Raw genomic sequence first — 26,785 nt, forward strand, 5'->3', positions numbered from 1 at the left:
TCATACTTTATACTTTACATGTATATTAACCACCACCAGAGGGCGTGTCATGATGTATGTACAACTTCCTAGGTCAAAGGTCAAGGTAAAAAAACTTTGGTTTCAGTTGACAACCCTGTATCCTGTGGTGAAGATCGTGTCCGCTCTATATCTTGAGAACCATTATGATTTCAAAGTTTATACTTGACATCCATTTTAACTAACACCAGAGGGTGTGTCATGATGTATGTACAACTTCCTAGGTCAAAGGTCAAGGTCAAAAACTTTGGTTTCAGTTGACAACCCTGTGTTCTTTGGTGAAGATCGTGTCCGCTCCATATCTAGATAACCGTTATGATTTTATACTTAATACTTAACATCATTATTTACCAACACCAGAGGGTGTGTCATGATGTATATACAACTTCCTAGGTCAAAGGTCAAGGTCAAAAACTTTGGTTTCAGTTGACAACCCCGTGTCCTGTGGTGAAGATCGTGTCCGCTCCATATCTAGAAAACCGTTATGATTTCAAAGTTTATACTTGACATCCATTTTAACCACCACCAGAGGGCGTGTCATGATGTTTGTACAACTTCCTAGGTCAAAGGTCAACGTCAAAAAAACTTTGGTTTCAGTTGACAACCCCGTGTCCTGTTGTGAAGATTGTGTCCGCTCTATATCTTGAGAACCGTTATGATTTCAAATATTATACTTGACATCCATTTTAACCAACACCAGAGGGTGTGTCATGATGTATGTACCACTTCCTAGGTCAAAGGTCTGTCTGTCTGTTGGTCTGTCCATCGCTAACAAATTTGATCCACACTATATTTTGAGAGGACAGCTGTTATTATTTCATACTTTATACCTGACAAACATTTTCAACTTAACATATATATTAACCAACACCAGAGAATGTGTCATAATGTATGCATCCTAGGTCAAAGGTCAGTCCGTCGGTCTGTCCATCCGTTCGTTGTTCTTAACAAATTGTGTCCGCTCTACCTCTCGAGAACCGTTAATATTTCATACTTTATACTTGGTGGGTCATAATATATTGAAGGCATAATTCTAAAAATATGTGACAAATATCAATTGGGCAGCACCTTTAAACATATTGTTCAAACATCCATCCATATATCCAGAAGTCACCTTAGAGTAGTCAACAATGAGTTCACATCATGCAGTCATATCACTATTATACTATGAAAGTAAGTTGAGAATATTTATCAGTTTAAACTTAAAATCTTAGATTAAAATCAGAGTGAGACTATGTAATAACTTCAAATAATGCTTCATATCACATTATCCATACAACTTATTTACCCCACGTTATTGACAGCGGGGCCCACAGAGATCTAGTTCTGCCAGTTTGCTTGGCATACTAAGTAGAACATTTCAACTAATTATTAGGGAAAAATCATTAATGTATGGTATTTTTTTATTTTTTATTCCTGCAAAATAAAAAAATAAATAAGATGAAAAACAAGTTGTAGCTGTATTTTACGATAGATATTATTCACAAAACTAAAATTTCCTAAGGAAAACGTATATTTGAATAAGATAAAATACATTTTTAAATATTTCTCAAACATCCATATTAAGGGGAAATTACTCTTCGTGATTTTAACAACAAACCAGCTAACCCTGCAAATCGGCCGTAATTCGTGACCTGAACGGCGGCCTGTTTTGAGAAGTTTCACTGAAACACCGTTACGGGGACGAATCAACTTCGGGCCGATATTATATGGGACGAGATTGACACCTTGACGTAAACGCACTGAGCCAGCGGCATACGTCATCATTACGCTGGATAAACAAAATGGAGAATCCAAACGCAAATGTTTTCAGATAAGTATTTTGATTTTTAGCTCACCTGGCCCGAAGGGCCAAGTGAGCTTTTCCCATCACTTTGCGTCCGGCGTCCGGCGTCCGTCGTCCTGCGTCCGTCGTCGTCCTGCGTCCGTCGTCGTCCGTCGTCGTTAACTTTTACAAAAATCTTCTCCTCTGAAACTACTGGGCCAAATTAAACCAAACTTGGCCACAATCATCATTGGGGTATCTAGTTTAAAAAATGTGTCCGGTGACCCGGCCAACCAACCAAGATGGCCGCCATGGCTAAAAATAGAACATAGGGGTAAAATGCTCAAAAACCAAAGCATTTAGAGGAAATCTGACATGGGGTAAATATGTTGATCAGGTCAAGATCTATCTGCCCTGAAATTTTCAGATGAATCGGTCAACCCGTTGTTGGGTTGCTGCTCCTGAATTGGTCATTTTGAGGAAATTTTGCTGTTTTTGGTTATTATCTTGAATATTATTATAGATAGAGATAAACTGTAAACAGCAATAATGTTCGGCAAAGTTAGATTTACAAATAAGTCAACATGACTGAAATGGTCAGTTGACCCCTTTAGGAGTTATTGCCCTTTATAGTCAATTTTTAACCATTTTTCATAAATATAAGTAATCTTTTACAAAAATCTTCTCCTCTGAAACTACTGGGCCAAATTAAACCAAACTTGGCCACAATCATCATTGGGGTATCTAGTTTAAAAAATGTGTCCGGTGACCCGGCCAACCAACCAAGATGGCCGCCATGGCTAAAAATAGAACATAGGGGTAAAATGCTCAAAAACCAAAGCATTTAGAGGAAATCTGACATGGGGTAAATATGTTGATCAGGTCAAGATCTATCTGCCCTGAAATTTTCAGATGAATCGGTCAACCCGTTGTTGGGTTGCTGCTCCTGAATTGGTCATTTTGAGGAAATTTTGCTGTTTTTGGTTATTATCTTGAATATTATTATAGATAGAGATAAACTGTAAACAGCAATAATGTTCGGCAAAGTTAGATTTACAAATAAGTCAACATGACTGAAATGGTCAGTTGACCCCTTTAGGAGTTATTGCCCTTTATAGTCAATTTTTAACCATTTTTCATAAATATAAGTAATCTTTTACAAAAATCTTCTCCTCTGAAACTACTGGGCCAAATTAAACCAAACTTGGCCACAATCATCATTGGGGTATATAGTTTAAAAAATGTGTCCGGTGACCCGGCCAACCAACCAAGATGGCCGCCATGGCTAAAAATAGAACATAGGGGTAAAATGCTCAAAAACCAAAGCATTTAGAGGAAATCTGACATGGGGTAAATATGTTTATTAGGTCAAGATCTATCTGCCCTGAAATTTTCAGATGAATCGGTCAACCCGTTGTTGGGTTGCTGCCCCTGAATTGGTCATTTTGAGGAAATTTTGCTGTTTTTGGTCATTATCTTGAATATTATTATAGATAGAGATAAACTGTAAACAGCAATAATGTTCGGCAAAGTTAGATTTACAAATAAGTCAACATGACCGAAATGGTCAGTTGACCCCTTTAGGAGTTATTGCCCTTTATAGTCAATTTTTAACCATTTTTCATAAATATAAGTAATCTTTTACAAAAATCTTCTCCTCTGAAACTACTGGGCCAAATTAATCCAAACTTGGCCACAATCATCTTTGGGGTATCTAGTTTAAAAAATGTGTGGCGTGACCCGGTCAACCAACCAAGATGGCCGCCACGGCTAAAAATAGAACATAGGGGTAAAATGCAGTTTTTGGCTTATAACTCAAAAACCAAAGCATTTAGAGGAAATCTGATGTGGGGTAAAAATGTTTATCAGGTCAAGATCTATCTGCCCTGAAATTTTCAGATGAATCGGTCAACCTGTTGTTGGGTTGCTGCCCCTGAATTGGTAATTTTGATGAAATTTTTGCCGTTTTTGGTTATTATCTTGAATATTATTATAGATAGAGATAAACTGTAAACAGGAATAATGTTCAGCAAAGTTAGATTTACAAATAAGTCAACATGACCGAAATGGTCAGTTGACCCCTTAAGGAGTTATTGCCCTTTATAGTCAATTTTTAATCATTTTTCGTAAATCTTAGTTATCTTTTACAAAAATCTTCTCTTCTGAAACTACTGGGCCAAATTAATTCAAACTTGGCCACAATCATCTTTGAGGTACCTTGTTTGAAAAATGTGTCCGATGACCTGGCCATCCAACCAAGATGGCCACCACGGCTAAAAATAGAACAGGGGTAAAATGTAGTTTTTTGCTTTTAACTCTGAAACCCAAATCATTTAGAGGAAATCTGACAAGGAGTTAAATTGTTAATCAAGTCAATATATATCTGCCCTGAAATATTCAAATGAATTGGACAACCGGTTGTTGGGTTGCTGCCCTCCAATTGGTAATTTTTAAAGAAATTTTGCTGTTTTTGGTTATTATCTTGAATACTATTATAGATAGCTATAAACTGTAAACAGCGATAATGTTCATCAAAGTAAGATCTACAAATAAGTCCACATGACCTAAATGGTCAATTGACCCCTTAAGGAGTTATTGCCCTTTATAGTCAATTTTTAACAATTTTCATTAATTTGGTAAATTTATGTAAATTTTTACCAAATATTTTTCTCTGTTCCTAATGGGCAAAGTTCATTACAGATATAATTGTTAGAAGCAAGAATGTTCAGTAAAGTAAGAACTTCAAACACATCACCATCACCAAAATACAATTTTGTCATGAATCCATTTGTGTCCTTTGTTTAATATGCACATAGACCAAGGTGAGCGACACAGGCTCTTTAGAGCCTCTAGTTAAATAAAACACATGATAATTATAATAATTATAAAATACAATTTGTTGAGGCAATATTATAATTATAAAACATTTAGGATTTTTAAATCTGAGAAAAACATCAGAAAGTTTGGGTAGACAATTACTGTAATGTAATGAAATGTTGTCAGGTTCATAGCAGACATAAATCATGTACAAATAGTAACTGGCTGCAGGTTAATCTGTGGTCAATAACTTAAAAAATGCACTACTTTATAATGTAGAAATTTAATTTGTTAAACAAACTTGGTGAAAACTATAAGTCACCAGTTTTATCTTCAAGGGATAAAAAAGGGGGGGGGGTCTTAATTTGAGTTTAGGCTTCCAATGTAAGATACAATACATATGCATAATCAATAATGTTTCTTTTGAATTTATTGCTTCATAACTTCTTGAACAATTGATTCTTTGTGGATATTTTTGTACTTTTAGGGGATTAAATATGACATGTATGAGCTGCCAGCCATGATATGAAACAGATTTTATGCAGACTCCATTTTAATACGTTTATTCAGCAATTCTAGTTGGAAGTACGGAGACAGCAAGTTTTAAATTACTGAAAGGAAGAGAAGTTTATATCTGACACATAATTTATATATTAGTTAACCAGTTTGTGAGTGAGGTTTAAGCTGACCTTAGTCACTGGTTTTATTCTTATGCAAACCATGCAGGTCATTTTTTTTCATGGATAGGATGTTAAGAATTTTATTTATTTAAATATGATCAGATCAATCATATGATCAAAGCACTCACTATATTTTGTGATTCTTAGAAGTAGTGATAAACCTTGGGCTTAAATGGAAGATCAAATCAGTTACAATGCATGGGGTTTTGATTCCATTTCATGCTATCTTATTATTGCTGAATATGTCTTAATAAGGCTGAAGATTGGCTGAATTTGTCTGAATAGTTCTTATTACCAATGTTATTTCAACTGATCGGGCGGAGCTAATGATTTAATTTGCATAAGGACAGTCTATTTGAAGATGTGTGTGATAAGGATGATTGCCGTTATAATTATTATTGAATTCTAATCACCTATCAGTGTTACCAAACGTATATACAAAAGAGAACTGAGCTAGTGTATGATATTGGACGAATAACTGGACATTTCATTGATGAGTTTATCCCAAAAGTCCTGTCTATAGATGGACTGGTCTTAAATACGCGAACTTCATAAACCCCGCCCAGTCAAGTGAAATAAATCTAGTAATAATATGGTTGAATATTTCTGAATTCATATGAATATTTATGAATATTTATGAATATTTCTTGATATGTCTGAATATTTCTCAATATGTCTGAATATTTCTTAGTATGGCTGAATATTGTAAGAATATTGGCTGAAGAATTCTGAATATTGCTGAATATGTCTTAAAAATTGGCTGAATATTTCTTAAATACAGCATCATTTAAACCATAAATTTTCTGAATATTTCTTAGTTTCTGAATATTTCTGTTTCTGAATACTGGCTGAATAGTCCGAAATCCAGTCAATATTCAGAAATAGACACAAATACAACATTCAGACATATTCAGACGACTATTCAGATATAATTCAGAAATAATTAAGACAATATTCAGCCGCCAATTTTCCATGAGGGTATAATGTTACAGGCATTTTCTAAATTTAGGCATTTTGTAAAATGCCTGAAAACTTTAGGCATTTTCTAAAATGCCTGCAAGATTCAGTCATTATACATAATGACTAAATTTTCTAGGCATTTTACAAAATGCCTGGAAAAATTGGAAGGCATTTTACAATGTGCCTGAAATTATTTTAATAGAATAAAATGTTAGGAAAAAACGCCAGAGCTGTTTTATTTTTGATGTTTATTAAATTTAAAAAGAAGGGTTAAAATAATCAATAATACATTTTACAGAATAATTACATTTCACACAAGCACAGAACTCAACATTTTGTTTTTGAATTTCGTAAAATGTCTACACAATATTTGTCCGGATTTTTTTCAAATATATTGTTTAGCGTAAAATCTGATTTAGCACTCCAACCACATTTGGAGAAATCTGGATCATCACACTTTTAGCTCTTTCTTACCTTTACTGGTAAAATACTTAACGTTAGGCAACATAAGGTTTCGCAATATGCACACACGTCACACATGTTTATCTTCTTTTTCATATGTTCCCAAAAAAATTGAAGTATATTATCATGAGTTGTTTATCCGCATCTTTTGACTTATAGCTTTAAACGGACTCAAGCAGATTTTTCTTTTCTTTGTCGATTTTTAGCTCTTCTAGCCAAAGGAGCCGCTTTTCTCATCTTGACGGCTGTCTTTCCTCTTAGTCTGTTAACTTTAACAAACATGTTCTCCTATGGAACTACCAGGTCCAATTTAACCAAACTTGGCCACAATCATCATTAGAGTATCTTGTTTGAAACATCTGTCCCATTAATCCCTGATTGCCAAACAACATGGCTATAAATAGAATATAGGGGTAAAATACAGTTTTTGGCTTAATATATCTCTAAATCTAATGCATTTAGATCAAATCTGTTGTTGGGGTTAAAAAGTTCATTAGGTTAAAATCTATCAGCCCTGACATTTTCAGACGATCGGACAACCCGTTGAGAACAACAAATGGAAGTTTTTAACGACCTTGACTGGCTATACAGCCCTTGCACGGTCGGTCCGTTGAGAACTCTATGGCTGTTCTGCAGGGGGGATTTTCTGTTTCTGTCCAAAATACAATTATTTCAATTGCAAGCTGCAGTCTAAATTTCTGTCCCATATCTAGATCAATCCACTGTGGAAATAACCCATACGAATTACAACCAAATTGTTGACGTCTTAAAATTGCATGACATATTTTCGACTGAAAGCAACAACAAAAAAAACCAGCAATCTGTCAATTAAAAACGAACTTTTCTCTACTTCATATGTTTCACTTTACTGTTTTGAATCTTTATTTTCTAAATATTTGATTGTACATTTTGTTCTATTGACAGAACAGTCTTTCTGCCATTTTGACAAAATAATCATAAACTCACTGTTGGTATCCGAAATACAGAGCAAGTACGTACTTAACGTAGTTTCACTAAAAATAACTTATCATAAGGCATAACAAAAAACTTCCGATCTGTTTTTATGCCTTATTATGTTTTCTGGTCTGTGCATCCGTTCGTCCGTCTGTTCGTTCGTCTGTTCATTCGTCCGTCCGTTCGTTCGTCTGTCCGTTCGTTCGTCCGTCCGTTCGTTCGTCCGTCCGTCCATTCGTTCGTCCATCTGTCCCGCTTCAGGTTAAAGTTTTTGGTCGAGGTAGTTTTTGGTGAAGTTGAAGTCCAATCGACTTGAAACTTAGTATACATGTTCCCTATGATATGATCTTTTAAATTCTAATGCCAAATTAGAGGGTTTACCCCAATTTCACTGTCCACTGAACATAGAAAATGATAGTGCGAGTGGGGCATTCGTGTACTGGGGACACATTCTTGTTTGGAGAATAAATTAGTTCTACCTAACCATTAGTTATTTTCTGTGCAAGATATTGTGTTTTTGTCAACTTTTGCCATATGCATCTCAATGATATCCTCCTTCTACAAATTGCCTGAAACTCAACAGGCAATTTGTGGAATTTTGCCTCAAAATTTTAGTCATTTTACAAAATGACTAGGTATTTTTAGTCATTTTGTAAAATGCCTGTCAAGGTTGGGCATTTTCTAAATTGCCTGAAAATTCAGTCATTTTACAAAATGCCTAAATTTAGAAAATGCCTGTAACATATATATATCAGGGTTTCTTAAAACGGTTGTATTTTGGGGACTTGTTTGTTGTTTTTTTTAAAACTATTTTTCAAGATTTAAAATTATTGAATCAGACCTTGCCATCTAAAGTGTACTAAATTTGTATAATTTCCAAAATAACAGAAGCCCTAACTTTTAACCAAACAATGTTCTGTTTCTATAATTTCTGAAATTTTCAGGTACAACTGCAGGTGGAAATGATGTCCATGCCTTTGAGAATATTGGAATAGTACAACATAAAGCTTTATCAAATCTGAACCTGCAGAACGGGTACAAGTATTGTGCAACTTTGAAAGGTATATATCGAGATGTTTAAATCTTATTTTCAGTTTCAATATTCAAAATACAAATAAATTGTACTGTTTTCGTAGAAGTTCAATGTTTCTGTTGTTATTTAAATCTTATTTTCAGTTTTAAGATTGAGTTCAGATATATATATATATGGCACAGGTTTAGTGGTGAATAGAGGCCAAGTATATTAATATTTAGAGACCTTAGAAGCCAGTGTTGCATGAAGAAATATGTTTAGGAACTTTAAGGCCTACAATACAGTAGAAGAAGCAGATAATAAAGTATTTTAATAATATTGTGCATAAGAAAGTTCACATCATCAAATGAGTTGCATGGAATTTTAATGCCCCACCTACAATAGTAGAGGGGCATTATGTTTTCTGGTCTGTGCGTCCCTTATGACTGGTATTTATCCCATACTAGTTACTGTCAGAAATTTGCATTCTTTTTCAAGTATTTGTTTACAGGAACTCTTTTCGAAAATATTTTTCTAACTTTATGGTTAGCTGATAAAGTTTAATATGAATGTTTAAGGTTAAAAAATTGATTTGATATTGAAAATACAATGTGCTTTATTTTTCAAAAGACATTATCTGAACATCAACGTCTTCATTTTAGCTGTTGATTTTGCTAACAGAGAAACACAAAAAGTTTCAGAACCAATAATCATTGACTATACTCCACCTGAGAATACAGATAAACCAATCACTTTATCGAATCGTCATATCACATCGACCACAGAAATAAATCCATGGTAAGTAACTATAAGGTCATGGTAAGCAGTATACCTTTTATTATACCACACGCAACGGGTTGCGGAGGGTATAATGTTTTTGACCCGTCCGTCCGTCCGTCAGTCCTCTTTCTTGTCATCCCAACTCCTCTCAAACCACACAACAGAATTTCACGAAACCTTTTTAGATAATAAGGTCATTCTATTTAGTTGTGCATATCGACAGGAAATTGCGATTCATTTTTTTTCTAGGAGTTCGACCCTTTGAACTTATTTGCTTCAATGTACTTCTGCAACAGTTTGTCATCGCAACTCCTCTGAAACCACACAACAGAATTTCATGAAACTTTGTACATAATAAGGACATGCTATGTAGATGTGCATATTGACAGGAAATCATGATTCATTTTTTTTTTCTTATACAATATTTTTTTCTTACACTTATTTCATTTCTCCAATGACAATGTGGGGACGTGGGGTATGTAAGCGCACTCACTAAGGTTCTTTAATTTCTTCAAAGTAATGGCATAGATATGAAATCAAAGCTGGTAATGACAGTGTTCTAAATCTTTTAGATTTGAAAGCAAATTGAATTTTACCACTGACTCAAAGAATCTATTATATGGTGTTACAGTGACATTTAAAGATATAATATAAGACATTTGTGGCATATGACCTCGAGCTCTCTTCTCTGGATCTTCCACGTTTGTTTTTGTCATGTTGAAAATGATTTTCAAGAAAACAATTAATTATACCCCCGCTTTAAAAAAGGGGGGGTATACTGTTTTACCTCTGTCTGTCAGTCCGTCCGTCCGTCAGTCCATCCGTCCGTCAGTCCATCCGTCAGTCTGTCCGTCCGTCCGTCAGTCCGTCTGTCCGTCTGTCAGTCAGTCCGTCCCATGAAACTTTCGTCACATTTTTCTCAGGAACTACACATCCACCCTTTCTGTAATTTGGTATTAACATTTATATATGTCAGCCATACCGTGTGATGCGTTTTCAGATTCATCACTTGACAACTTCCTGTTTACCGAACACTTGTATGATTTTACACATGATAGCCAAGTTGAAAATTTTCGTCACATTTTTCTCAGGAACTACAATACAAGGATTTCTGAAATTTGGTTTCAGGATTTATATAAGTCAGCTATACCGTGTGATGCGTTTTCAGATTCATCACTCGACAACTTCCTGTTTACCGAACACTTGCATATTTTTACACTATTAATATTATCCACTTGCGGCGGGGGTATCATCAGTGAGCAGTAGCTCGCAGTTTCACTTGTTCATTAAATTATTTATTCCTTTTGTGTTTCACAAAAGATTAAATCTCATATCTGACATATCTTTTTTTTTTAAGAAGAATACATTTTGTACTTTTAATCACAAAAAAAGGGTGATTTTACACTAGTTTTATTTTACAGTGGAATAAAGTATTATCTGTATGATTATAGAGTATCATGAGTTGTCAGTCAGATTGGACCCAGGATGGCCATTGTATAACTTTGTTTTACAGTTGGAAAGGAGTATTTAATGACTTTGAGTCTGGTATAGAGTATTACCAATGGTCAGTTGGATCAGAGCCTGGATATACAGACATGATGTCATACCTCAAGGTTGTTGATGGGGAATGTGGAATTACAGACAAGAATTATCCTTTACTACTTCAGGATGGCCATTATTATTACATTAATGTCAGGGTGAGTATAGACAACTTTCAGATAAATGCATTTCCCTGTATATTTCCAATAACACAAGTCATATGTTATTACATTTATGTAATAGTTAACCAACGTTACTCATTCATAAAATTGAATTCTAATGCAACAACGTTTGTAACGTTCATTTTGATTGGATAATGTCACTTTCTTACATGGCATCAACTGACAATTGATGCTATGGGTTGTACGCGCAAGCGCATACGGCATATGACAGATTTTAAATACATGTTTTAACGTTGTTTTCTGTCAGTTTCATTAGATTGGAGATAACAATATTAATATTGTATTTTAAGCTCCGACGGCATCAATTTGGGATTTGATGGTCGCAAATACCTGTTTACTGTCTCTGCTAACGCGTCGCCAGTAAACTTAATTTGCAACCATCAAATCCCCAATTGATGCTGTAGAAGCTTAAAATACAATACAGTTATCTCCTAATTGAAATTAGTCTATAAAGTGATAAAGGGAACCATCATCAGTCTTGAATAATATCATAAGAAGTGGGAGGGAGGGCTATCATTATTGAAGTATGGTAGGAATATGGCGATAATCTGAGTAATAAAGAAATACAGAAGAAAAAGAAGGGGAAGTAGTGATAATTATAATAAAGGAAAAGTGGGTAATAGGACACTGGCAGAAAGAACCAAAGATAGAAAGTGAAAAGGAAAAAAAACCAATGTGCATTGATCAATTGATTTTTATTTTTCTCGCCATGACAGAGTCAAAAAGCAAGACATAGGTATGCTATTTCTGGCGTCCTGGGCTTCAACAAGGTATTAGTTTGTGATTAGATCTAGTTTATGGAGGACCACTTATGGTAGGTTAATGATATTTGTATGCAGTTCTAATAGCATTGACACATCTTATTTCCATGAAGATTGTTTAGCCCTGTAGCTTCAGTCATGGTTCATTGACTTTGAATATTTGCATAACTTACATGTTGGAGTATTGCTATTTTAATTTCAACATTTGAATTATGAAAATAACAAATAGGCGAGACATATCTCTATGTTTATTTTGTATACACATAATAAGTTAGTTATGTTACTCTACCACAGAGTTGTTTGATTTATCTTATTTTCTATCTTAAAGGGTAAAATTGTTGTTTGCAATGAATTTGATTAATTTATTTAGGCGTTCAACAAGGCAGGATTATCATCATTAGCCACATCTTGGGCTTTCCAAGTGGACACAACGCCACCTTCACCTGGTCATGTGTATGATGGAGATAAGCGTCAGCAAACAGAAAGTGTCAAAGACATTGACTTTCAGACAGAAACCAAAGTTCTACATGCATTCTGGGAAGGTTTCCATGAATCTCACTCCACCATTAAAGATTACTATATCTCTGTAGGAACCTGTCCACAATGTGAAGATGTTTTACAGCAACAAACAGTTGGAATTACATATGGTATGAGGGTCTGGATGAGATTACAGAATTGAAAATACAAAAAAAAAAATTCAAAAAAAAAAAGAGAAAAATAGGGCAAACAAAGAAAGAATAGAGAAATGACTTATAAACTTAAGGGGGCTCGCGGGTCTTGCTCGAATTTTTTATTTAATATAGGATTTCGATATATTTTTCTATAAATGAACTTTGTCTTAGACTTAATAGAAAAATGAAATAAAAAAATGGGGTCACCGTTCATTTACGCTCACAATTTGCCTTCGAAAGAAGCATACATTTTTGTTAATGTCCTTTCTTTCTGTTGAACTAATAGGAGAAATAGCGGTAATATCGAAATAAAAAAAGAACTAAATTACAGAAATCGCTTAAATTTTACAATTATTTAGTTTATGTACAGCTTATTTGAAAACAACAATAAAAAATATAGGTCACTGATGAGTTTAAAAAGATATTTCAATTCTAATGCCAAAAAATGGCATTTTTGCACCAAAGGGAGATAATTTGGAGCTTTTTCAATGATATCCACATTTTATAAGTCAGCTGGGGCCAACACAAATTGATTTTTTTGAAAGATTTTTGTGCCATGTGATAAAGTAACAACTACTTAAGGTAATTAATAAAATTTGTAATGAAAAAGAAATGTTTAATTTTTTTCTGAAAATCTTATACCGGCGAGCCTCCTTAAGTGTGTATTTCATGATTTACATTAAAAAATATCTGCCTTGGAACATTGGACAAATAAATTATTTCACAATGACAACATTCAATACTGTAGATATGTAAACAAGTATGGGATGCATATTCATATTATTTATTGTACCCCTGCTTTAAATGTGGGGGTATACTGTTTTGCCTCTGTTTGTCCGTCAGTCCATCCATCCCATGAATATTTTTCGTACCATCTTTTTCAGGAACTACATCATAAGGATTTTCAGATTCAGATTCACTCAACTACTTCCTATTTACTGAACACTTAAATATTTTTGCACTTTTGAAATTATCCAGTTGCAGCAGAGGTATCATCCGTGAGCAGTAGCTCACAGTTTTACTTGTAATTTCAGAATTTACATTAGAAAACATTCACCTTGGTACAGGACTGACATATTACACCACAGTGACAGCATGTAACACGGCAGACATGTGTACAACATTGACATCAGACGGTGTGATTATAGACAATAGTCCACCAACAGTTGGGGTGGTCCAAGATGGAACTGGACTCTATGATACTGAATATCAATCTATGAGGTAAGTCTGTATCAGAGATCTTTGTATAATAAAGTAACAGATCAAAATAAAAAAGAAGATGTGGTATGATTGCCAATGAGACAACTTTCCACAAGAGAACAAAGGACGCAGAAATTAACAATTATAGGTCACTGTATGGCCTTCAACAATGAGCAAAGCCCATACATTATAGTCAGCTAAAAAAGGCCCCGAATTGACAAATGTAAATTAATTGGATGGAAGAAAATATATGAAAGGCTATATTCAAAATATATGATAAGGGTGAGATTCTTAATGCCTCAGCTTCTCGCCTTTATCACAAAAGGATCGAAGTGACATACTATCCCTTTTAAGTCCCCTACCGACAAAGTCGGTGAAGACTTGAGGTTTGCACTCTGTCTGTCCATCTGTCAGTCTGGCATTAAGTCAGTTTTCGTTTCGTCCCCGAGGGTATCACCAGCCCAGTAGTCAGCACTTCGGTGTTGACATGAATATCAATTATATGGTCATTTGTATAAATTTTCTGTTTACAAAACTTTTAATTTTTCGAAAAACTAAGGATTTTCTTACCCCAGGAGTAGATTACCTTAGCCGTATTTGGCACAATTTTTGGGAATTTTGGATCCTCAATGCTCTCCAACTTTGTATTTATTTGGCTTTTTAACTATTTTGATCTGAGCGTCACTGATGAGTCTTATGTAGACGAAACGCGCGTCTGGCGTATTAAATTATAATCCTGGTACTTTTGATAACTATTTACACCACTGGGTCGATGCCACTGCTGGTGGACGTTTCGTCCCCGAGGGTATCACCAGCCCAGTAGTCAGCACTTCGGTGTTGACATGAATATCAATTATATGGTCATTTGTATAAATTTTCTGTTTACAAAACTTTTAATTTTTCGAAAAACTAAGGATTTTCTTACCCCAGGAGTAGATTACCTTAGCCGTATTTGGCACAATTTTTGGGAATTTTGGATCCTCAATGCTCTCCAACTTTGTATTTATTTGGCTTTTTAACTATTTTGATCTGAGCGTCACTGATGAGTCTTATGTAGACGAAACGCGCGTCTGGCGTATTAAATTATAATCCTGGTACTTTTGATAACTATTTACACCACTGGGTCGATGCCACTGCTGGTGGACGTTTCGTCCCCGAGGGTATCACCAGCCCAGTAGTCAGCACTTCGGTGTTGACATGAATATCAATTATATGGTCATTTGTATAAATTTTCTGTTTACAAAACTTTTAATTTTTCGAAAAACTAAGGATTTTCTTACCCCAGGAGTAGATTACCTTAGCCGTATTTGGCACAATTTTTGGGAATTTTGGATCCTCAATGCTCTCCAACTTTGTATTTATTTGGCTTTTTAACTATTTTGATCTGAGCGTCACTGATGAGTCTTATGTAGACGAAACGCGCGTCTGGCGTATTAAATTATAATCCTGGTACTTTTGATAACTATTTACACCACTGGGTCGATGCCACTGCTGGTGGACGTTTCGTCCCCGAGGGTATCACCAGCCCAGTAGTCAGCACTTCGGTGTTGACATGAATATCAATTATATGGTCATTTGTATAAATTTTCTGTTTACAAAACTTTTAATTTTTCGAAAAACTAAGGATTTTCTTACCCCAGGAGTAGATTACCTTAGCCGTATTTGGCACAATTTTTGGGAATTTTGGATCCTCAATGCTCTCCAACTTTGTATTTATTTGGCTTTTTAACTATTTTGATCTGAGCGTCACTGATGAGTCTTATGTAGACGAAACGCGCGTCTGGCGTATTAAATTATAATCCTGGTACTTTTGATAACTATTTACACCACTGGGTCGATGCCACTGCTGGTGGACGTTTCGTCCCCGAGGGTATCACCAGCCCAGTAGTCAGCACTTCGGTGTTGACATGAATATCAATTATATGGTCATTTGTATAAATTTTCTGTTTACAAAACTTTTAATTTTTCGAAAAACTAAGGATTTTCTTACCCCAGGAGTAGATTACCTTAGCCGTATTTGGCACAATTTTTGGGAATTTTGGATCCTCAATGCTCTCCAACTTTGTATTTATTTGGCTTTTTAACTATTTTGATCTGAGCGTCACTGATGAGTCTTATGTAGACGAAACGCGCGTCTGGCGTATTAAATTATAATCCTGGTACTTTTGATAACTATTTACACCACTGGGTCGATGCCACTGCTGGTGGACGTTTCGTCCCCGAGGGTATCACCAGCCCAGTAGTCAGCACTTCGGTGTTGACATGAATATCAATTATATGGTCATTTGTATAAATTTTCTGTTTACAAAACTTTTAATTTTTCGAAAAACTAAGGATTTTCTTACCCCAGGAGTAGATTACCTTAGCCGTATTTGGCACAATTTTTGGGAATTTTGGATCCTCAATGCTCTCCAACTTTGTATTTATTTGGCTTTTTAACTATTTTGATCTGAGCGTCACTGATGAGTCTTATGTAGACGAAACGCGCGTCTGGCGTATTAAATTATAATCCTGGTACTTTTGATAACTATTTACACCACTGGGTCGATGCCACTGCTGGTGGACGTTTCGTCCCCGAGGGTATCACCAGCCCAGTAGTCAGCACTTCGGTGTTGACATGAATATCAATTATATGGTCATTTGTATAAATTTTCTGTTTACAAAACTTTTAATTTTTCGAAAAACTAAGGATTTTCTTACCCCAGGAGTAGATTACCTTAGCCGTATTTGGCACAATTTTTGGGAATTTTGGATCCTCAATGCTCTCCAACTTTGTATTTATTTGGCTTTTTAACTATTTTGATCTGAGCGTCACTGATGAGTCTTATGTAGACGAAACGCGCGTCTGGCGTATTAAATTATAATCCTGGTACTTTTGATAACTATTTACACCACTGGGTCGATGCCACTGCTGGTGGACGTTTCGTCCCCGAGGGTATCACCAGCCCAGTAGTCAGCACTTCGGTGTTGACATGAATATCAATTATATGGTCATTTGTATAAATTTTCTGTTTACAAAACTTTTAATTTTTCGAAAAACTAAGGATTTTCTTACCCCAGGAGTAGATTACCTTAGCCGTATTTGGCACAATTTTTGGGAATTTTGGATCCTCAATGCTCTCCAACTTTGTATTTATTTGGCTTTTTAACTATTTTGATCTGAGCGTCACTGATGAGTCTTATGTAGACGAAACGCGCGTCTGGCGTATTAAATTATAATCCTGGTACTTTTGATAACTATTTACACCACTGGGTCGATGCCACTGCTGGTGGACGTTTCGTCCCCGAGGGTATCACCAGCCCAGTAGTCAGCACTTCGGTGTTGACATGAATATCAATTATATGGTCATTTGTATAAATTTTCTGTTTACAAAACTTTTAATTTTTCGAAAAACTAAGGATTTTCTTACCCCAGGAGTAGATTACCTTAGCCGTATTTGGCACAATTTTTGGGAATTTTGGATCCTCAATGCTCTCCAACTTTGTATTTATTTGGCTTTTTAACTATTTTGATCTGAGCGTCACTGATGAGTCTTATGTAGACGAAACGCGCGTCTGGCGTATTAAATTATAATCCTGGTACTTTTGATAACTATATTCAACACATGTTTTTTTTTGTGCTTGAAGATATTGATTTGATATTTGGCAGGTATTTTCATCATGACAAGTTACAGATGAAGTTTGAATTTTGTTCCATTCTGATGATTTGAGAAGCTGAGACATTTAGATACCCACCCTTGGCCTTATCATATATTTTGAATATAGCCTTTCATTATATTTTCTTCCATTTTACTTTCCAGAATATACTTGTCAACCAAATGGTATGGATTTGATGATCCTCAGTCTGGTCTACAGAAGTATGTATGGAGGGCAGGACTAAACCCTGGTAATGATGACATAGTTTCCCCTATAGAGCTCCATCTGACAGAAACTGCTGCTTTACTGAACTCAACCAGTTATAACCTTAATCTTCCTGTCAACAAGAGGATTTTTATAACAGTCAGGGCTTATAATAAAGCTGGTATGTACACAGTAATAGTAGTAGGATAACTGATCATTGGGTCAATACTGTAAATTCAGAAATTATTGCGTGCATTTATTATTGGGATTTTGTCATTTAAGACTTAAATACTATTTTTATTTTTAGGATTTTGAGAAAAATCCTGTTCAATTCATATAAATGCGAGTTTAAATTATTGCGTTTACAACTCTGTCGCATTTTCGCAATAATTAAAACCTCGCATTAATTTCTGAATTTCAGTATATGAAATTTATGTGTATGTAAGACTGAGAAAGTGGTATAATGTGAGGTTATGAAATGCATGTGTTTAGCCAAGTAAAAATAGATTTTTTGTTATAAGAAAGCGTTCTCTTTTTACTGCAACACTTCAAACTGTTTGAATTAAATATTTTTGGTAAAAATCAATTACAGATGACATTTTTTACCAATGTTCAACAATGGAAATGATAAAGTCTCCCAAAATGTTCTTAATATACAGTACACTTCCTGTTTATTTGATCACTGTTCTGTATATACAGGTTTATGGTCTGAATCATCATCCAATGGTTTTATCGTAGACAACACACCACCAGTTATATCAAAGACACTTACATTCTCTCAAGACTTTGGAATTAAGGGATTGACACAGATCTATAAAACATCTATGAAGATCGAATGGGCTGTTGATGATGATGAGTCATATATAAAAAGACAGTACCTGTCTGTCAAATCTCATATTGGAGGAGAGTTCATGTTGTCATCTCAGTCAGTAAGTTTACATTACAAATTCACACCAGGGGAGATTATTCATGTTGTCATCACAGTAAGTAAGTTAACATTACAATTTCACACAAGGGGAGATAAATCATGTTGTCATCACAATCAGTAAGTTTAAATTACAAATTCACACCAGGAGAGATAAATCATGTCATCACAATCAGTAAGTTTACATTACAAATTCACACCAGGGGAGATAATTCATGCTGTCATTACATTTAGTAAGTTTACACAACAAATTCACACCAGGGGAGATAATTCATGTTGTCATCTCAGTCAGTAAGTTTACACTACAAATTCACACCAGGGGAGATAATTCATGTTGTCACCACAGTCAGAAAGTTTACTTTACAAATTCACATCAGTGAAGATAATTCATGTTTTCATCTCATTCAGTAAGTTTACATTACAATCTCACACCAGGGGAGATCAATCATGTTGTCATCACAGTTTTCTGATTTCAGAATGCTTGTTACACATACAAAATTGAGCATTTATATTTAAATACATACAAATAAATAAAAAGGATCCTTGTAAAATTTTCTTACTTTCTGACTATTTAGTTTTTTGTGAATTTTTTTTATTAACAAATCATAATTATATCCTCATGTCCTGGCAAAGTGTAACACTAGTCTGCTATATCAATTCTAGGTAAATGGTATAGCTAGGTCCTATGTGTTTACTGGCTTAGATTTACATGATGGAGTGACTTATTATGTGAACTTGATTTCCTGTAACAGTGCTGAGATATGTATAACGTCTTCATCATTAGGAATGTTTGTAGACAGTACACCACCATCTAGAGGTTTGTATCTGTTGACATAGGGGAGGTAATCTGTAACAATGGTGAGTTATAAAGACACTTATAATCCAATCAGATCTTTCACTTTGCTATGTCAGATTTGTTTTTCCTACATTTATTCTTTATATATCATATCAAGATGAAATGAGACTGCATTTTGAAATGAGTTTGGAACACATGTTTTCTGAAAGGACAAATCTTCTTAGATAAGCAGATAAATGAGAGGAGTTACATGTTTATTGACAGTAAAATCTTACCGTAAATCTTGGCTTTTTTTCTAGGAACATTTGCAGTGGCTACTGACCATGCAGTTAACCCAGATCTAGCAAGAAATAAAGATGGATGGATGACTTGGGGTTCTTATGCTGTGTACCTGGCATGGTTAGGATTCAGTGATATCCATTCCCAGATAGATCATTATATGGTCACTGTAGGATCATCATACATGGCTAAAGATTTGACTAAGGTGAGGGGAAGGATAGGGTTATAGGGGTTACCTGGCATGGCTTGGATTCAGTGATATCCATTCACAGATAGATCATTATATGGTCACTGTAGGATCATCATACATGGCTAAAGATTTGACAAAAGTGAGTTGAATGATGTGGTAGGAGGTATGGCTAGGATTGGTTGAACACCATTATTCCATTGGGCAATTATTTCAATAGCTCATTAGTCTGACATCCTATGAGTAGTATTTTAAAATTAGTATGACAACCCGTAAGTCCGACAACACAATAATATCACAGTCATATAATCTGACAACCAATCAATCCCACGTTGAAATAATTATAATAATTTCTGTCTATGTCATTACATAACTGTTATTACATATGCACAAAAATAATATATTAAATTAAAAGTTTGAATTCTGTATATAACATGAAATTTTGAATGCTGTATTTACGTAATTAAAATTTAATGAATTTGTTAGCCTTTTCATATATGCAGAAAACCTATATGTATTTACAGAATTAATGACTTATATACAGAATTTTTGTTAAGTACAGGGCTTCCAAAAAATATTAGAGCCAGCCGGATATTTTATATCTGATCCCGATTTTAATCCCTGAAGACTAAGTCATAAAAGACGATTTTATTTAAAACCTTTTTAAGTTTTTCTTCAAATCATGTTTATAAACATACTTCTTATAATTTTAATCTTTTGGACTAAACCAATTAGATACAAACCGCTGAAATGTAAGAAAATAACTTTAAATAGACCGATCAATGTATACATCATACGATGGTCGGTACTGAAAATAGTTTACCTGTCACCTGAACAGGTAGATTTCAACTGTCCAACAACTAATTAGCCTTGATTAACAAAAGAAAGTATTGACGTAGGGATTGTGGCCCTGCCCCCTCAGTTATGGCTTATTGGCTTTGAAACTTTTTGCTTACTTTTCATGTATTAGTTTGTGATTATATTGGTTTATGGGGAACCACTAGTAGTAAGTTAATGATAATTGGTATGCAGTTGTTTAAGCATTGGAGTCCGTCACTATGTAGATTATTTGGCCCTGCCCCTCAGTCATGGTCTATTGACTTTGAAATTTTGCTTAGCTTACATGTATTAGTTTGTGTTATGGTTTGTTTAAAGGGAACTACTTCTGATAAGTCAATGTTATTGGTATGCAGTTGTATTAGCATTGGCACATCTCATTTCCATGGAGATTGTTTAGCCATGTACCTTTAGTCATGGTTCATTGACTCTAAATATTTGCAAAACTTTTAATTTCCAACATTTGCATTAACAAAATTACAAAAAAGCAAGACATATCTCTGTGATTAAAGTTTATTTTCATATTAATAAATAAACACCACAATTAATTCTGACTTTTAAGCAACCAAGAAAGAAGTCTTCATTGATATTAATTGTACTTAATTAGGATCACTCGGCCAAGTACATCCATGTAGATACAAACAATGATCATGGTGATGAGGGCAGAGTTCAACTTTACAAAGTAGAGACAGAAAAACTTACCAATTATGATGAACTCTTTATTACTGTGTGGGCGGTAAATAAGGTTTGTAAAAATGCAAGCAAAGTTAGTATGGATTTATTAAAGACACCAAAAAAAAAACAAAAAAAAAAAATCCCAAAAAAAAGGGAATACACAGATTTGGAAAAAACAAAAAACAATTACATTTTATTATTTTTTTAACTTTGTAAATTGCTCTTGATTAAATAACCTGAATGTATTCAGTTTCTATCTTATTAGTTATTCTTCTTTTTTATTTGTAATTTTGTTACAGATGTTAAAAAAAAGATTTCCACATCAATTGAGAAAATGCCAAAATGTTGCTGTGTCTTTTAATTTTTAGTAAAAACTGTGTCTTTAAGAAATATAAGTAATAATTAGAGATTAAATTTAGCATGAATACTTAAGGTGGTACCCAACATATTGACTAATATTAACTTGGCTCGTTAAATTTTCATAAAATTTTGACAAGATGTTTATTTTGACCCTTTGACAAAAATATAAAAAATTCAAAAAATTTGAACCAACCACTTTATCAGAAAAATTTCGTTGGTTATATAGCAGTTTGACAAATACTTATTTTGATCATTAAGAAGCTTAATTATTTCCTTAACAAAACAACAAAACATCAAAACAACAAAACAACAAAACAACGTGATTAAAACGTTTAGCTGATTTTTACTGAGTTATCTCCCTGTGGTGTTATGTACCATCTTAAAATCAAATGTTGAATCTTATTGCATGGTTTTGTTTAAGGTTGGTTTGCGAAGTCATCTGGTTCATTCAGCCTTTAGAAAAACACCACCAAGCTCTTTGAATTTAATCAGAAGATGTGATGCTTTATCTTGTGAAGGTCATTGTGTATGTGCTCCACAGGACCAAAGGTGTCCATATTCTCCAACTATGTCAAGTTGTATTGATGTGTCAGATAGTAAGTATGCAAAAATACATGTGAAGGTGCTCAAGAGTCGCAGTAAAGTTCTACTTTGCATTCTTCACTGCTGGTGAATGTTTCATCCCTGATGGTATCACCAGCCACGTCGTCAGCACCTTTTGTGTTGACATAAAATATCATTGATATGCTATTTTATTTGTAAATGTTGAATTATTCAAAGCTGTAAGATGTTCCACCCGCAGGTATGGATTGCCTTAGCCTTATTTGGCAGGGCTATTTGGTATTTTTTGTTTTAAATATTCTTCAGCTGTGTGTTTCATTTGGTCTCATAAAGATTTGATTCAAGTGTCAATGATGAGTCTTATGAAGACCAAACATGCATCTGGCCTAAAAATAATAAGCCTGGTATCTTTGATGAGTGTTTATGCCTCTGCTCCAGCAGAGGGGGCATTAATTGTTATCCTTGTCAGTCTGTACGTCTGTTAGTCCATCTGTCTGTCCCGAAATTGATTTCCTTTCTCTAACTTTAGTATGCCTCATCCAAATGTTATGAAACTTATGCACAATACTTATTACCACAAAACACAGATCAAGTTTGAATTTGGTTTTGTGTCACTTCTACCCTTCTTAAGTTATGTCCCTTTATAATTTTCTATGCAAGCATGGGCATCATTTGTGTCCATTGGACATATTCTCCATTTGTTTCTTTAAAGATGGGTGTATGTCCCACTCTTGTCAGTCATCCCGTCATTACGCCAATCTATTTTTTCTCTAATCAATTGAATTGATATTCTTTATATGGACATATATCATAAGAAATTACAGATTGAGTTTGATTTTCATTCTGCATAAACCAATTTCGGAGGGGGTTGTGGAAAATTGTTGGAAAATAAATTTTGTCTGCTTTTTTCCTGTAATGCCTGGATTAGATTTATTGTATATGATCATATCAATTGAGTTTGAGTTTGTGCTGGTTGAGTGTACCTGTATCAATCATACATTGTACATTATATTTGTAAATATTTTAACTGGTACCAATTCAAATAAACAGCATATTTTGCAGGTACAGTAAATATTAAATTTTGTAGGTGTATTTACTGGTACCCAGTATTCATTATTGCTTGTGGAAGATACAAATGGCCACTCAACTGATGACCAGGTGGTGACAGCATCTAACACTGTCCTGAGAGCTACATGGCAGATTTCACAGCAATATCCATCTAAACCTAACTGGTATGACTTACCATTTATCAAATGCATTACTTTTGACATTGAGGGTCTACTGAGAACTAGCCTTTTCAAATGTATAATTTGCTCTATTTTTATGTAACAACATTCTAACAGCACCTGCATATGGAGTAAATATTTCTGACAACACCAAGACCAAAAAGACCAACAGCAATAACAAAACACAATGCAACACAGAAAACTAAAGATTGAGCAACTCAAAGCAACTAAAAACAGTGGTGAGTCTAGTTGCTCTGTATGAGAAAGGAGTACCACTAGTGGTACCCATCATGTTACTCATTGTTAGTAAAAAAAAATGGTGATGAGTTGGATTTGGTTACCGTATGTCACAATGGAGGAATAGTGGACGGAATTGGTTTATAACAAGTTAAAGATATCTGTGTTTTTTTGTATCAGTTGCTCTTGAATGACAATTCTATCCATTTTTAGCAGGTTGTTTTTTGCAATTGTCATGAAAATATTAAGAGATAGACAGAAATTATGACTTTACTTTGTATGATGTAATGAAATAAGGCCTATAAAAGTACCAGTAGTCAGCAGTTGTACAATATTTAAATTTACGATCGTTCTTGCCGTGTAAAAAATAAGACCTACACACAAAAACTTCTTAATTATAAGGTTCTGATCAAGAGAACTTTAAGGAGACATCATTATAAATATTAAAGGTATGAATGGAGTGTGGGATATGCAGACGCATCAACACCTCAAGGTATCTTCAACCCAGTAGATGATAAAGTGTGGCAGGATGCTGGTCAATTAATGGATGCTGTATTCACTATTGGTCCAGGTAAAAATATTGTATAATGTCCTGCCCCTATTGTAAGATACAGCTTTAATACCAAAAGCGTATCAAATGTTTGTTAACCATGAGTAAATTAAGTTTTGGGAGTTAGGAGTATTTGATGAATTATTTGGTAGCAATAGTTTCATCAAAGGATAAATAAAAAGTACTATTCAAATTACTTTAATAGCAGGTCTCGACTCAAATTAAAAATGACAATATTTTCAGTTGGAGTGTCATGAGTTTCCATGTATTGCAAGTGTTCAGATCACAACTTGTGTAATTGGCCGTTTCAGAATCTAAACAATCATGGGTAATTTCATTGTTCGTACCCCAAAATGAAAATAACGTCACGTCATTGGTTGAATTTCCATTGTTTATGACAAATTAACCAATCACAACGTTTTGGTGTACACTTTGGAAGATATTACCCAGGATGCATTAGATTCTGAAACGGCGAAAAGTGCCAATAACCACAGTGAATATATTGTAACTAACAACCCCTAGTTAATATAATGTTACAAATATTGTGAATAACAATCCCCTGTTTATATTTTGTTGCTCCCAACCCATTTTATAATAACTATGCTAATGTTATTAAAAACCTCTGTTATATCATTCTGTAAAAGTAACGTCATGATCATGTTGTTATTGTCAAACTCTGTGAACATTTATGATTTACAAACTTTATGAATATGTTGGGATTAAAATTTGTATGACATGTATGCAATATGAAACCTAACTTCTTTTACACAGATAAAGACGTACTAGAGAATTCATTGGTATATTCAGTATTTGTAAAAGTATGGTATTCTGCGAATATTTATGCTGTTTTTAAGACAAATGGAATATATGTGATGACACAAGCACCTGTTTTAGCAACAGTTAGAGGCACTGTGGTAAGAAGAAAAGCTTTTGGCTGTAAATTCATTTATTATCGATATACCAATTTTAGGTGGATGGAAGAAAGTTATTTTTATGTATATTTGATTTCATGGATTTACCAAAGTCTGCGACTTTTGAAAATTTTAGCTTTATGTTTTACTTTTACCAACAAAATCCAATAATATTGGTATCCCAGAAGAAAAAATTAATGCAAAATATCTTCCAAAGCTATTATTTATAATGTATCAAACAATATCTTACTGATGGTGTAGCCAAAGTGTTTACTGTAAAAGTTTGTGAAGAAGGATATGCTAAATTATCTTCAAGGAACTATGAAATTACCAAAAAATATTAAAAAAACATTTTGTTTTAGTTAAAGTAAAGCTTAAGTTAAATATTTGTTTATTCATCCTTTTTTGCAATTGTTAAAAGTCCATATGGTCAGTGATGAACAGATGACCTGGTAGATTGGTATATACCTTTTTAATTATTTGTATATAGGTAGCAGAAAAAGTACAGGGTACGAAAGTTAAAGATGATGATTACATGAGGATAGGACGACCTATAACTTACACATGGAAAAATGAATTTCTGAATGCTGAGGCCACAATAGAGAATTATAAACTATATCTCAGTTCATTTCCAGGAGGTAAGTGAATGGGTAAATTGATATTTAGGGTTTTGAAGAGGTCATCTTAAGCTTTCATTTGAGGAGGCAGGAAATATAAAGTTGTACTGTTACTGTCTCTGACTAACAGGAGGGTTGATTGTTCACAAACATGATAACTAGTCATGTTCCAAGCAAGAAGCCTTTAGTCTTGTAGTTGTATTTGGTTGCTATAAGAATAAGAAGATGTGGTATGATTGCCATGAGACAATTTTCCATGAGAGACCAAATAAGGTAGAAGTTAGCAACTATAGGAAACATTACAGTCTTCAACTGCTGTCTACCATTAAATTTTTATATGACCGCAATAAATTTTGCGTTCGTATAATGGTATGATGTCGTCGTCTGTGTCTGCGTTTGTGTCGTCGTCGTCCAAAGACACATTTGGTGTCCGGACAATAACTTTAGTTTAAGTGAATGGATCTCTATGAAATTTTTAAAAAGCTTCAATACCCCAAAAGGAAGGTTGGGATCAATTTTGGGGATGATGGTCCCTACCGTTTTGGAATTAGGGGCCCAAAAAGGGCCCAAAACAAGCATTTTTCTACTTTCAGGATATCAACTTGTGTATAAGCATTTAAATTGCTCTGAAATTGAACCACAATGTTTAATTCCACAGATAGAAGGTTTGGATTGATTTTGGGGGTTATGGTCCCAAATGTGTAGGAATTTGGGGCCAAAAAAATGGCCAAAATAAGCATTTTTTTTAGTTTTCAGTCAATAACTTGTGTTTAAGTGTATAAATCTCTCTGAAATTATACCACAAGTTTCCATACTACAAAGGGATGGTTATTTGGGGGAGAGGGGGGGGGGGGGGGTATGGTTCAAATCATCAAGCAGTTAGGGACAAAAAAGGGGGAAAACAAGGGTTTTTCTGGTTAAAGGACAATTTAGAAACTTTTAAAGCAGTGAGGGGAGGTAATCCAATTAAAATTTAAAGAACA

The 26,785-nt window shown here is 34.3% G+C and overlaps 1 protein-coding gene across 1 annotated transcript in view; it reads left to right on the forward strand.

The window, feature by feature from the left end:
* Positions 1-26,785, forward strand: part of LOC139500246 (uncharacterized) — a 144,982-nt gene that overhangs the window by 101,672 nt on the left and 16,525 nt on the right. Inside the window, exons 30-44 of the mRNA XM_071288986.1 lie at positions 8,601-8,717; positions 9,331-9,466; positions 10,962-11,145; positions 12,301-12,577; positions 13,636-13,822; positions 17,602-17,822; positions 18,341-18,570; positions 19,230-19,383; positions 19,662-19,846; positions 21,273-21,410; positions 22,122-22,296; positions 23,349-23,493; positions 24,174-24,295; positions 25,046-25,188; positions 25,676-25,823. Coding sequence (XP_071145087.1) covers positions 8,601-8,717; positions 9,331-9,466; positions 10,962-11,145; positions 12,301-12,577; positions 13,636-13,822; positions 17,602-17,822; positions 18,341-18,570; positions 19,230-19,383; positions 19,662-19,846; positions 21,273-21,410; positions 22,122-22,296; positions 23,349-23,493; positions 24,174-24,295; positions 25,046-25,188; positions 25,676-25,823 — 2,562 coding nt within the window. The remainder of the gene's footprint in view (positions 1-8,600; positions 8,718-9,330; positions 9,467-10,961; positions 11,146-12,300; positions 12,578-13,635; positions 13,823-17,601; positions 17,823-18,340; positions 18,571-19,229; positions 19,384-19,661; positions 19,847-21,272; positions 21,411-22,121; positions 22,297-23,348; positions 23,494-24,173; positions 24,296-25,045; positions 25,189-25,675; positions 25,824-26,785) is intronic.

This window comes from Mytilus edulis, chromosome 13, assembly GCF_963676685.1.
Source record: "Mytilus edulis chromosome 13, xbMytEdul2.2, whole genome shotgun sequence".
In the NCBI taxonomy this organism is placed as follows: domain Eukaryota; kingdom Metazoa; phylum Mollusca; class Bivalvia; order Mytilida; family Mytilidae; genus Mytilus; species Mytilus edulis.